Source organism: Rhipicephalus microplus, chromosome 6, assembly GCF_043290135.1.
Source record: "Rhipicephalus microplus isolate Deutch F79 chromosome 6, USDA_Rmic, whole genome shotgun sequence".
Lineage (NCBI taxonomy): Eukaryota > Metazoa > Arthropoda > Arachnida > Ixodida > Ixodidae > Rhipicephalus > Rhipicephalus microplus.
In genome coordinates this window covers 201955890-201969402 of record NC_134705.1, presented here as the reverse complement: position 1 = coordinate 201969402, position 13513 = coordinate 201955890, and the positions used below count along the sequence as shown (strand labels likewise).

General features: G+C 44.7%; 1 protein-coding gene across 3 annotated transcripts in view; it reads right to left on the bottom strand.

Annotated features, from left to right (window-relative positions):
* The window catches only part of LOC119166920 (klarsicht), a 428146-nt gene that overhangs the window by 211597 nt on the left and 203036 nt on the right, over window positions 1–13513 (bottom strand). For all 3 annotated transcript variants that reach the window (XM_037418312.2, XM_075867617.1, XM_037418313.2), the window contains one exon: window positions 8510–8717. In XM_037418312.2, coding sequence (XP_037274209.2) covers window positions 8510–8717 — 208 coding nt within the window. The remainder of the gene's footprint in view (window positions 1–8509; window positions 8718–13513) is intronic.

The following is a 13513-nucleotide window of genomic DNA, read 5'->3' as shown; positions in this document are numbered from 1 at the left end:
GATGTGATGTAAAGTGTTGTATAATTGTTGTATAGACAGAACTTTGTACGTTTGTATTGTTTGGAATGTGTGATGAAGTGTTGTAGGCATGTACCTGTGGCTATATTTCATGCGTTGTGGAATTGAACTACCATGTAAGATTGTATTGCGTGATCTATTGTGAATGTGAAGTGTTATGAGCGACTGATGGGGTTACAGCCTGTGAGAGTGTGTGGTGACTGTTCGCGCTCGTTTGTGTGGTTTGAATATTATGAGATAATATTCTTAAAGTGGGGGGCAGTGTCACAAAACGAGCGCTAAAAAAGAGCGCGCCGCCAAATCCTTGCGACAACGGGCGGTGGAAACGCCGCGAGGTAAAAAGAAAAAAAAAAGAAAGCAAACATCCAAGGCCCCCGGGCGCGCGCTCTCCCCGCAGAAGCACGGCTTCGCAGACGAACCTCCTCACCCCACAGCGGCGGCCGGGCAAACGCTCGACCTTTCTAGAACAAAGGAGGCGTGGTCATACCGAGTTGACTCACCCGCCGGAGAGGGCATTCCAACCGTCTCGCCCTCTTCCCAGCTTTCGCTGCGTATCGCGCCGACGAAAGGACGAGAAAATTCTCGAAGGCGGCGCGGAACGTATTTAATCGAGCAGCCGAGACGAGAGAACAGGAGGTGACGGAAGTTAACGCCAGAGCGCGTAGGAATTCCGCCGTGGAGTCGGCGAAGGTTCTGCCCGTAGTGACAGAACAGGAGGTGACGGAAGTTAACGCCGGAGCGCGTAGGAATTCCGCCGTGGAGTCGGCGAAGGTTCTGCCCGTAGTGACAGAACAGGAGGTGACGGAAGTTAACGCCGGAGCGCGTAGGAATTACGCCGAGGAGTCGGCGAAGTTTTTGGTCCGTAGGGACGGCTCGAGCTACAGGCAAGAGCGTGGGTTTACCGCTATCGAGCGAAGACGCGGGCAACAGCTGCGTGTGTGAAGCCGACGGATTTCCGGCGAAGAAGTTTGAAGCTTGGAGAGTGGCCTATTGAAGACGGGAGTTTTCCTGGAAGAGAAACTCCGGCGAGGTTTCCTGGAAGAGAAACTTCAAGAGCTGCGGAACGACAACAACGCTGGACTTTGAGTGAGTGATTCTCGGAAGAGTATCATTCGGACTTTTGTTCCAAGGACTTTGGACTGAATAGGTTTTCTATCTCTTTAGTCCTTAAGTGTCTTGGTTGTTCAATGCATGCGACTGCATTATAGTGCGTATCGTTGTCTGTGTCCGTTGTTTTGAGTGTGGCCGATTGTGTTGTGTAGTACGTTGATTGATTGGTTTGATTGGTGACATATTGTATGCAACTATTGTGGAGTGTGCATTTTTTATGTATTGTTTTCGATCTGCCATTGTTGAGAATATAATTTGTTTGTTTATCAACTCTCGGCTCTGACTTGTTCTTTGGGCCACAGCCGGCGTCCGCTGGCGCGCCAAAAAGGACCACTTCAAAATTGTCCACGCTTTCGTGGTGCGGTTCGGGGGGCCGATACTTCGGCTCTTGGAATTAGCCCGGCGATTGCCTCCCTAATAAACAGGACAGGTGTGACACCCGTGCAGAGTAGTTTTCTGGTAGGATTGAATGAAGTTTCTCCTCCGAGCTTCGATTTTTGCTGGACTATAGTTGACAACGTCGACAGTGCAATTCCGTATTCCTTCGCAACGTCAACTTGCCTTTGCCCGCTTGCATGACACTGAAGAATTTTGAGCTTGTGTGACAGAGTCAACCGCTTGCGTTTTGTCAAACTCATTACGAAAGTGGGCACACGGCATGTGAAATGTGCTGTTGTTTCCCGAAATAAAGATGGTACCGACGGATGCTGATGAGACAGACAAAAAAGGAAGGGGCGCCGGCGGCACCGGCAAACTGATGCGCACGTGACTCCTTGACGTCACCAGCACAGCCGGTTCGCCTCGGCGGCACTGCATGCACAAGTGATGTCGCGCCGCCGCCGATGGATGGGTGATTTAGTGGCGGCTCGCATCGGCTATGCCAGTGCTGAATTACACAGAAATTCGTTGAATTGATTTTAAAAATGAGCCTAGGTCCACAGATCATCTTTCTTCAACTGAAAAATTCATTATTCTGAAATTCATTTAACTAAAAGATTTTTCCATAGAGTGCATAAGAAAATGGCCGGGGATATTCTAAAAGTTTGTTATTCTGAAATATTTGTTAAATTGACATTCGTACAAGTGAGAGTTTACTGTATGAATAAAAGTGTGCTACCACTGCATCACAATTTCTGACGAACTTCTTAGCTAGCACGTCGTTTCTGAAAACTCGGAATCCTGCTTAACTTATATGTGTGTCTAGGCGTCAAGGCCTTCAAGTTTATGAGGTTTGACTGTACGTTTCAGCTCCCAAGAAACTTATTAAGTTTTAGTAGAACATTGATCAATAGTGGGGATAGTGCAATTTCTGTGGTACGTACCTGCGCTGGAGGTTTTCTGCGTATAGACATCCCCTTCACCTTAGTACTATATTCAGTTTTGCTGTAAGTGCATGAGCTTTCACTGCCAAAATTCAGCTACAACTTCTCTTTTTAGAAAATACACGGGTATGTTTTGTGGTTGTCCCTGGCGTTGAATCAGTGCACACAGTACAATGAGCTGCGCGGCAGCGACGGTGTATAGGCAGTGTATAGGCACCGTGCTGCACGCAAGTAACCAGGAGTCAATGACAAAAGCTTTAAGGCAATAAGCATTCAAGCACCCTCTAAAGAAAAGTTAATTTTAGGTTACCGTAAAAACCGGAATATAAGTCGAGATAATTTCAATGAAATAATAAGCTAATGTCGCCCCTCGTCTTATATAGCGGAGTCTAGCCGAAAGTGCGATGCTGTCTGGCAACATGCGACTTGCATGTACTTGTGAGGCCCGAACGCGGTTATATCCGCATCCAAATCCAATCGCAGTCTGTTTTTTTTTCGTCTATTTTATTTGTATTCGTGATTTGCTTCTGATCTGTTCCGACTTCTCGCACCGCTTGACATTGCGCTGCATTTTTAGTGGCCTTTTTTTTTTCGTTCACTGAATATGTCTAGCAGTGCGACGAGGCAGTACTCAGCTGCGTTTAAACTTGATGTTGTTAAGTTCACAGAAGCGAACGGGAATATGGCTTCTCAGCGCTGTTTTGGTGTATCGGAAAAAAGCATGCGCTATTGGAGGGCACAGAAAGGGAAGCTGCAGATATGCAATCCTCGAAAAATGACATTTCATGGACGAAGTGCCGTTCACTGACAGCTGGAGGATAAGCTAGCGGACTTTGTGCGGGAAGTTCGTGCGCGCTCGCTGCCAGTGACCGTGGATACCATTCCCAAGAAAGCCGTGGAACTCGCTCTAGAAGCTGGGCTCACGAGAGAAGAGTTTCGCGCACCGAACTCCTGGGTGCGTCGATTTATGCGATGCAAAGAAATTCCTCTCCGGCGGCGCACATCCATCTGTCAAAAGTTGCCGGAGGAGTTAGAGGACAAGCTCATAAACATTCAGCGCTTCGTGGACCGGCTTCGGGAGCAGAACGACTACATGATGGGGCAGATTGGCAACGCCGTTGAGACCCCCGTATGGTTTGACATGCCTTCGTCGACCATGATCACGCAGCGCGGCGCCAAGGATGTGAAGCTGCTGTCCACTGGCAACGAGCACTCGCGCTTCACCGTCATGCTGGCATGCACGGCAGATGGTAGAAAGCTTCCGCCCTTCGTCATTTTCAAACGCAAGACAATGCCGAAGGAAGTAAAGTGTTCCCGCTCGGTGTTGTCGTTCGCGTCAACAAAAAGGGATACATGGACGAGGTCATGATGCTCGAATGGATACGAGTGGTGTGGAACCGTCGGCCAGGTGCACTGCTGCGTCTTCGCAGCACGCTGGTATTGGATGCGTTTCGTGGCCACTTAACCGACGCAGTGAAACGCACACTCGGCGACGGGAAAACGGACCTCGCCGTGATACCAGGTGGTATGACGTCCACCCTCCAGCCGCTCGACATTGTGCTAAACAAGCCGTTCAGGACCGAGTGCGGCTGGAATACCAAGGGTGGTTGTCCGGCGACAACCCCAAGACACCAATGGACCGCCTACAGAGGCCTCCGCTTGCGACTGTTTGTGGCTGGGTGCTTTCCGCCTGGCGCTCCTTGCCGGATTCCATGGTGGAAAATGCTTTCAAGAAATGTTGCATCAGCAGCTCGCTGGTTGGCACTGAAGACGACGCACTGTGGGAGGCGGCTAGCGACAAACTCTCGTTTTCAGAAGACAATGTTGCTTCGTTGGACGAATAGGAGCAGTTGCGATGGTGGTTGAGGGGAGCGCCGACGATTGGGGTGCAGTGCGCCCAATTCGCAAATAAATGTGGTTCAGCAGTTCTGGGTTGTTTTCCTTTTTTTCTTTTTTGGTAACCTGAACTTGGGGGGTCGGCCTATATTCCCACTCGACCTATAGTCCGGTTTATACGGTACTTTTTTTCATTGCACACAACCAACAAAAAAGCTACTGTAAATCACTAGTAGAATGTAACAAATTGTAAGGTAGCTATAAAAAAGTTGCAATCTACAGGGAACCTCTTTGGTGTTACAATAACAAGCAAAGAACAGCACGTTGCCCATATCAATAGCAAATCTGAGAAAAACTTGAGAGTTGTACCAAGGAATGAGTACCTTTGTGCCCTGGTTTAATTTGTTCAGAATAAACAGCTCCAAACTGCCCCTGCTGATTGGCTTCACCCCTGAAGTGAGTTTGGCCCATTGTGTTGTGATAGAAGCGTTGATGTAGCATATAATGCATGCATTCTGGTGAATGTGGGGTAGGGGAAATTAAATATTAATACCATTCTTACGTTTCCCGACTTGATATGTTGGGCAAGCTGGTTTTTAACTTCCATTATGAGATATTAAGAAGTCGTGACTTATTCTCTGCTTATTTTGTGTGGCAAGAAGTATGAACAGACTGGCTGCTGTTTGAACCAAAAATAGAGTACTTTATTTAATAATATCACATGTGTGGCCACTTCTGGCCACGTCGCAAAACATTGCAGAGGATGCCTATTCAAAGACAATGACAGTGAACTTTATAACAAAATATACACAGATTGTGTCATTATTTAAAAACACAATGAAACCTTAACAAGACAGGCACAGAAGACACGCAAGATTGCAGGCTTGTGGGATTAGCAAATTCTAGGCGTGCAGAAAATAGTTATTTGGTCGACTAACTTCTAATCGAATTCGAATGCAGCTGAATTCCTTCACAAGAGACATGCACCAGGCAGAGGTGGAAGTGGACTTCAGTGTTTTGGAGCAGCTCAGGGAGCAGGAATAATGCTGTTTTCGAGAAGCTTTGGCGCAGTAAAAAGAGAGTTTTGGAACAGGCTCGGAGCACTAAAAGGTGTGTTTTGGAGCAACGCGAGTTAGTTTTGAAGCAGTTTTTTGAGGTCAAACATCACCGTAAATCAAAGTTATTACTAGTAAAGAAAAATTCTAATGGTTTTCACTAAACATTCAGTACTAATAAGCTTACCCAACTTGCCACCTGTGCATGCACGTGCGTGCATGTGCGTGAGAAAGAGAGATACAAAACATGCTAATTTCATACTTGGCCTGAAATGAAAAAAGAAATACATTCTGGGTGATCAAAACTAAGTTGTTTATACAAACGTATCTACGACAGGGAGTCCCGCTACAGCCTCCGCAGCGCTGTACCTGATGTGCGAAACGGAGTATAAATAATCGCAGTACACTTGGCAGAAGTTTGCAATCCCTACACTGATTAAACACACTACTCAGCTGATCTGTGCTCAGTTTTAAGTGAAGTGGGGACCAGCAATTCACAGAGCGAATCAGTGCGCACACTACAATGAGCTGCCCGGCAGCGACGGTGTATAGGCAGTGTATAGGCACCGTGCTGCACGCAAGTAACCAGGAGATGATCAGAGTGCACGCAAACCTCCGTGTTTCAATGAAACTCTCAGTTGTCACTCAGTATCATATCGCGGTAGAAAAGTGCACATGAATATTGCATAAAATTGATAGTGTTCGTTCTGTCACTATTTCAGTCGCTGCGCACCCCTAACTTCGAGCCGGATTTTCTGAAAAAAAGTGCGCCTATTATGCGAGTAAATACGGTATATCTGTAAACCTTGAATAACGAATGAAATGGCATTGTATTCAACTAGGTACCAGAATCAAATAGTAGACATTCAAAAATATTCAAAATACCGAATAGCTTTAGAATAATCAGCAGAAAAACCCCGAAACAATGTAACTTTGGATAAGCTAACCATCATTCCAATTCAGCAAAAGCGGCAGTGATAATGGCATGCAGCCTCAAGTTATTCGACTTAAAAAATTCAAAATACAAGAGAAAAAATGCCGACCCTCAACTCGATTTTCGCGGCGTCACTTGACCACAATTCACTCACCCTTAACGTCGGAGGACTGCCCTAAAAAGTACGCTGGAAGTGCCTATGTAGGGGAAGCTCGCACCTTATTGTTGCTTACTTTCTTTTTTCTTTCAATGTATTGTAGGCCTTGTTGCCACAGTACCAAATGTGATGCCTGACGACTGGCTTGCCAGAACGTGAGCGGGAGCTACTGTGTCGAAGCGAGGTATTTTCTGCTGTTTCTTACAACATTTGAAGTAAGTTCCTCCTCTTATTCTGAGAAAGGAACATGTGGAATAACCAGGACACTGACGTATTGTTGACGCTTCGCGCGTTGTTCTGCGAGCCGCCAGATGAACAACAATGGTGCACTGCACCTCTTCAACAGCGCACGTGCAGAAAGAGGCAGCTCACAAACTCCCAAAAGAAAGAAAAGCGAAGAAAGAGGGAGCGGTCTTTCGCATGGACATCCGACCCGCAGGCAAGCCAAAAAATACAGTGGCGAAATGGCAGCCAGAGTCTCTGTTGTGCTTTGTAATCGCAGTAATACTTTTTTGTTGTGGCTGCGTTTGTTCAAAGTTCAATGAAAAAGCACAGAGAATAAAAATAAAACAAATTAGTAACCTCAGTTTTGATCCTACACCACGGTCACTTCTAATGTTACATTTATCCAATCATATGAAGGCAACCTTACGGCGTCATTTTCGCCGCTATGTTCTAGCGAGCGCCACTACGTGGTAATGTGGTCAGCAGCGATGTAGTGAATGTACTGTGTGATTAAAATATTAAATGATTCGATATTGGCACTTAGACCTATGCTAAAATTATCTCTGGTTATCCATCTAAGCAAACCACAAATAAAAGTTAGGTGCTTCAGTAGTGTTGGAGGGCCCCTTTAAGACATGTAGATCGCACATCAAATATACTGGTGCATTCGCAAGCCCTGCACAACGAATCAGATCAGTGCGATGAAATAACACTGCCTTCTCGTCACCTGTGTGCGAAAAGGGATTGAAACTTGACAAAATGCAGTCAAAAATTGATTAATATTTGCTAGGAAAAAATGTACTTCGTGGGCTTCCGTCCTGCACAGCGCTCGATATAGTGGATATATCACTGTATGGGAGCTCGATATACTAGTGCACCGGTCCTATACTTTTTCACGAGGAATTCAAGGGGATTTCTTAACTGTTTGATATAGCCAATAATTCGATATATCTGAGTTTTAAATATCTGGGATCGACTGTACACGGTTTCTGGAACTAACGGAGAAGACAATGCATCAACAAGAACGAAGGTGAAAGTGGTGGTGGCGAGGGAGACATCCACTAAAGAAAGTGCTAGTTTGAAGCCAGCCCTACAGTCACTCACTGAAGAAGAGATTGAGCTGGTCTTGAAACATTAAACTAGTTTTTAAAATTAGATACCAAAAACTAGGGAGTCTGTTTATTTTTACTACAATGTTTGGCTAACATGTTTACAGGAGCCTTCAATACTGAACGACCCCATTTACTGACCTTGTTTAAAAAGTATTGCAGGGCCACTTTGTGATACCTCATTTTACAGGTGGAGGACATGTCCATTCTTCAAGCCCAGCATGAGTGTGATGTAGGTAAAAAGAAAGTGTAATAGAGACAGAAACAATCGAACGCACTTTTCAAATGTGCAACAACCTGCACAGACTTCATCTGAACACAGACAGGTCGAAAAACAGGAAGTTAAAAAGGATGTGGCAAAGTTTGTTTGAGCACAGAGAGAAACGGGAATGCCTGCCACGATGTGGATTCGTACAGACAAAGGGAAAGGGACATAGCAAAAGAAAGGAGTTGTGCATAAACAAATTTCAAAAGCAGTAGGGCTCTGCATTGCGTTTCATAAAATGTAGCAGATTCAGACTTGAAACACAGACTTCTAATTGCTAGAAACTACTGCCAACTTCGATGAACATTTGGCATTCCAACACTTGGTCATCAAAAATTATTCTAAGAGATCTTTCTAAATGCAAACAAAAAAGCACAGCACAGTTCTCTGTACGAATCCATAACGATCCAGAACAATGGTGCTCAGCTTTTTATTCTAAGTGTGTGTGTGTGCGTTCTACACTGTCAGTGTCACTTGCCTTGGAAGGCCTCCCCTACAGCAGGAGCCAACGCAGCAGCCCGATCGGGATCCAGGGCTCGCTGGACTGCCTCACGCTTGTTGCTCAGCAGGTTCACTCGCCGGTTCACTTCCTCTTTGAGTGTCGGGTGCAACACCGCCAGACCCTCGGCTTCCTCCAAGAAGAGCGACAGCGACGGCTGCCGACGACGCAGCTCACCACCAACAAACTGCATGTGCATGCACACCTTCAACTGTTACACGTCCGAACAGTTTCCTACAAAAACAAGACTCAATAATAACTATATAAATTACACTCGACTGACAGGAACATTCTACTCTGATGAAGACTTACTGTTCCCTTACTTCAAGCCAACTTGGAAATGCTGGAGCATGTTCAAAGAATGAATTTTCCACTAACCCTTTTAAAGAATTCAATGATAAAAAAATCTCTATTCTAAAGCAAAATATCTTGAATTCTAAGCTGTTTTTAACACCGTAAAGGAGGTCACTTTGAAGTTGCAACAACAAAAGAATTGGCTAGCGTGTGAAAAAAAGTTACTTGTAAGTATGGCGAACCACACAGTTGTTCAGTTTGGCATGTTAAACCGTTTATTGAGTGTGAAAAAAAGTTCAAGTTAGTCCCTGCTGTTATGTGGAAAGCAGCATGTAGGACCAACATGGCATGGTTGATTACCAGCGCACTATGACAATGTAACACGCATTGCCACTAAAGGCCAGGTGCATCCAACAGATGATTGCTGCACTATTTTTTAATATCTACTATAAAAAATTAATTAATGTTGAATTATATGGTCAATATGGAAGCTTCAAACTTACATTTCCATTCCTGTGCTATTAGGAAAAGGAGAAACACACACAAAAAAAGTTCCATTCTGTTGCCTGAACATTCACTTTAAAAGCACGGACATACCGTATTTACACGATTGTAAGACGACCCTTTTTTTCAAATTTGACAATCCAATGTTGGGGGGTCGTCTTAGAATCGAAATCGAACCGTGTACCTTAGAATCGAAATCGAACCATATATTGTCATCTCGAATAGTTTTCCGCTCAACCCAAAGCGCATAGTTTTCCGCGTGCTTATACAAAAGCTTTTCTTTTTTTAGCATCTACTGCGCGCATTACGAGTGCCTTTATGACGAGCGCACGGCTCTTGAGGGAGCACCGGTAATCGATGGAAGAGCCGCCGTAGGGGGGTATTGGTAGTTGACGGAAGAGCTCCTCTTTGTGATACAATTTTCTAAGCGGGCGCGTCGCCGCGTGCTCCTGTCGCTTGTGTCCACGACCGGCTCTCTCGAGTCACTTCTGTCTGACATGAGTGCCGTAGGCTCGAAGAACACTCGGCGCTCGAACACTCGGCACTCGTCAGGAAGCCGCGAACTTACGCCAAGCGGGCGTGTGAGGAGAGCCTCCCTGGCTACTGTGTGCAGGTGGGTCCTCTCCGCATGGGCGGCCGTCCCACGCGATGCCGTGGTGCGGTCGTTCGCGAAGTGCACACTTGACGACGACGTGCTGTGGGACTGCAGCAGCAATGACGGTAGCAGCACCAGCGAGGACGACTCCAGCGACGATGAATAATCCTCCGCAACCATGTGAATAAATTTCCCTTGTGTAAAATGCGCGCGTTTTTTTTTTTTTTTTGAGATGCGATTTTGGGGGGGTCGTCTTACATTCGAGTCGTCTTACAATCGTGTAAATACGGTATATACAATATAGAACAAACTGCATCAGGACTTAGTAAAGTTGCATGTTGAATCGTTAAAGCGAATTCTAGACGGACAAATGAAAGAAACAAACAAAGAGCCATGTCTCTTCAGGCTTTTTTTTCTTCTATCTAAAGCTTGCTATAATCACTCAACGGGATGTGGGCAGAATGCATATATGGCAGTAAACATATAACAGAGCGTAGCATCTGAAAGCACAAGCTGAACAACCCTATGAAATAACACAGGGCAAGCGCTACTTTCAAGTAAGCTTTTAAGGCGTGGCAACAGCGAATATATGCCCGTGGCCCTCTGAAAGAAAGGAACAGATGGAAGAGATAAAAAATAAAAAATGAAAAAAGGAGGAATGCATACTATTGCCAAGGAAACGTCGAATAGTCTGAATGTGTATCAAGGACAAGTATCAGCTACACTACAACCTCTTTATTTTGAAGTTCAAGAATCCAGACAAAAATGTTTGAATTAATCAAACGCTGAATTATCATGAGTACAAGGAAAACAATGAACAACTGTATATTTCATGAATGCAAATTTATTTGCTGCAAAAATGCTAAAATCCTGTTCTCATTTTACGTAGGAGCAGTGTAAAGCCACAACTTTCATCATCCCACCACGTCTTTCCCAATTCGACTGTGTGACCCCTGTGAGTCATCTGATCCGAAAGTTCTCTGCAAGCCTCCTCCCTCCCAGTCCTTTGTGGTCAGCACTACTGTAAAATCCCAAGCAAGAACCCTATGGTGAAGAGTAATTTGACAAGATATGTAAGGGAGGGGGGCCTTCGCTCAGTCACAGATCACAATTCAAAGTGGTGGCTGGAGAGCTGCTAACAATAAGAATGCACACCCATGCTTCTAATGAAATACTTCATTGAAAAGAAAAAAGGAGGGCACTTTTTTGAGCAGGAGCACTTGCTCAGAATTTCACAGTACCACTAACACTACGTGCGCAAGATGATAATTTTTTCATCAGCAATATGGCCATCAACAGCTCATTCATCCACCATGACAGGGCAGGCAAGCTTTATGCCAGAAAGTGGACCATGGCTAAAATTCTCTTCATTATCAACAGATTTCCCCATGTTCGAGCTTTATAAAGTTTTACATGCACATTGCACCAAGTCAAAACTTAGCCAATGCGAGCTGCACCTGTTCTAGAAGAAACAGCGGCCATTACTCTTGCGATCTTTTGCAGCGTCCATGCAGTTCTAAAGGCACTCGCGCAGCCCAAATGTTCTCTGGCCACACGAGGTTAAAATGAAATTGAGCGCCTCACCGGCTGGAAATTGAAGCGTGATCATAACGCCCACACAGTTTTCAAGGTGCGCACAGCCTGCACACACCACGTCAAGAAGAAACTGCAGTTTGCCAAGTCGCTCTCAATGCACATTCGTGAATGGTGACCGACGTCGCACTTTTGAAGGTATGCGACGAAAAGAGAGCCGCTGCAGACGAAACTGCAGTCACTGCTGACATCAATTATGACCAGCTCCTACACAGCTTATGTATGCCGAGTAATGACAAAAACAAGTTTGCCTCAACTACTGAAGCCTTGGTAGCCAACGGTGCAGTAGTGGATGGTGGTCATGCTTTTCTGAAAGAGGCCGTGACACTTATAACTTATAGACTTGTGCAAATAGTTAATTTGACGCTCGAAGTGAATTCGGAGAGAATAGTGATTTGGGTCAAATGATTTCTAATTGAATTCAAATAGTATATAGTATATTGTTTACTATAAAGAAAAATAGGCATATCTGTCATGACCTTACAAATCTGCACATTTTTTTTTAAGTTGTGCAGATTTGTTTTAAGAGACCTGCGAAAATGCCATTCCTTTTGGTTCAAAGGAAGTGGAAACAACTTTGAATGGTAACAGGATTTCACTTTCAGTAGATTGCATGCAATAGCCTGTACAATATTTTACATTTTAAAACTTGCTATACTTAGAGCTTGTAAGTCAGTATAATGACCTTGTAAGCTGAAAAAATGAATCGGTGTGCGTGTAATATGTTCATTTAACTTTGAAGTAAGGCTTTGCGGCAGCGTGATTTCCCCTGAATATGTGTTTTCATGGCTTAGTACCACTTTACTGCAGTGAAACCCCCTTTACAAAATGTTATATGCAGACTGACATGCATCTATTCGTTCGTGCCGAATTCAAAATTTTCATAAACTTTAATTTGATTTGAAGCTGATTCACATACTGCATTATTTGTTCTAATTTTGCACAAGCCTATTAATTTATAGTTTAATATTTTTATTTATTCGCGAGCGGCCTGAGCATCAGGCAACACTGGCACGCTCGCGAGCTGTGATGTAACAAGCATTTGCTGCGAGAGTGCCTGCATTGCGACAAACAATCATGTTCCATGTTGAGCTGCACCTGAAATCAAGACATTTTAGCTTTCTTCAGCTTGATGCTGAAATGGAATGATTTGAAGCAGCTGAAACTTTGGCAGAACATGCTGGCTCCACTCCATGAAAGACACGACATCACACACGCGACGGCGATTTGGCTGATGCTGGCGGTTGGCGAGGTTTGTTGCTGGTGAATTCTGGGGCTTGTTTTGCACCGAAACAGTCTTTTATATCTCATTTTTCACATCTCTATAGACATAATAGAACCCCAACTTCAATTTTTCACTGAACACCCCAAATTGTTGGGTGATCATTTCATCATCCTTTAAGGCCTGTGATCAATGTGATGTAACACATATATGGTACACGAACGAGGCACTCGGGCTTTCCTATCATTAGTCTGGACTTGTTGTCTGGTACCGGAAAGCACATGAATTGTTTAAAAGAGCCAAGGCATGGTCACCTAACAATTTGCTGTTTTCAGTGAAAAATATAAGGTGAGGGTAGATAGTGCATGCACATATATGAAAAATGGACTTTAAATAAGCCCTAGAAATCACTAGCTACAGACCTGGTGACTTGGGTGACCATCATATTGCAATGGCACGTGTGATGTCATCTACTGCATGGAGGAGAGCTGTCATCTTGTACCAAGGTTCCAGCCACTATAGATTATTCAATTTCAATGCCAAACTGAACAAGGCTGCAACAGCTCGATTGGTAGTACAGCTCATCACCGGACATAATCGTTCGCCTTAATGCAGACGCTGACACAGACAGTAGCTTGTTACATCACGGCTCGCAAGATTGTCGGTGTTGCCCAACCTTCCGGCTGCTCACATATTTATAGAAATGTCAATTATAAATTAAGCGCTTGACCAAATGCTCTAAAATTTTGCCAGCTTGCTTGTGAACACAGTCCAA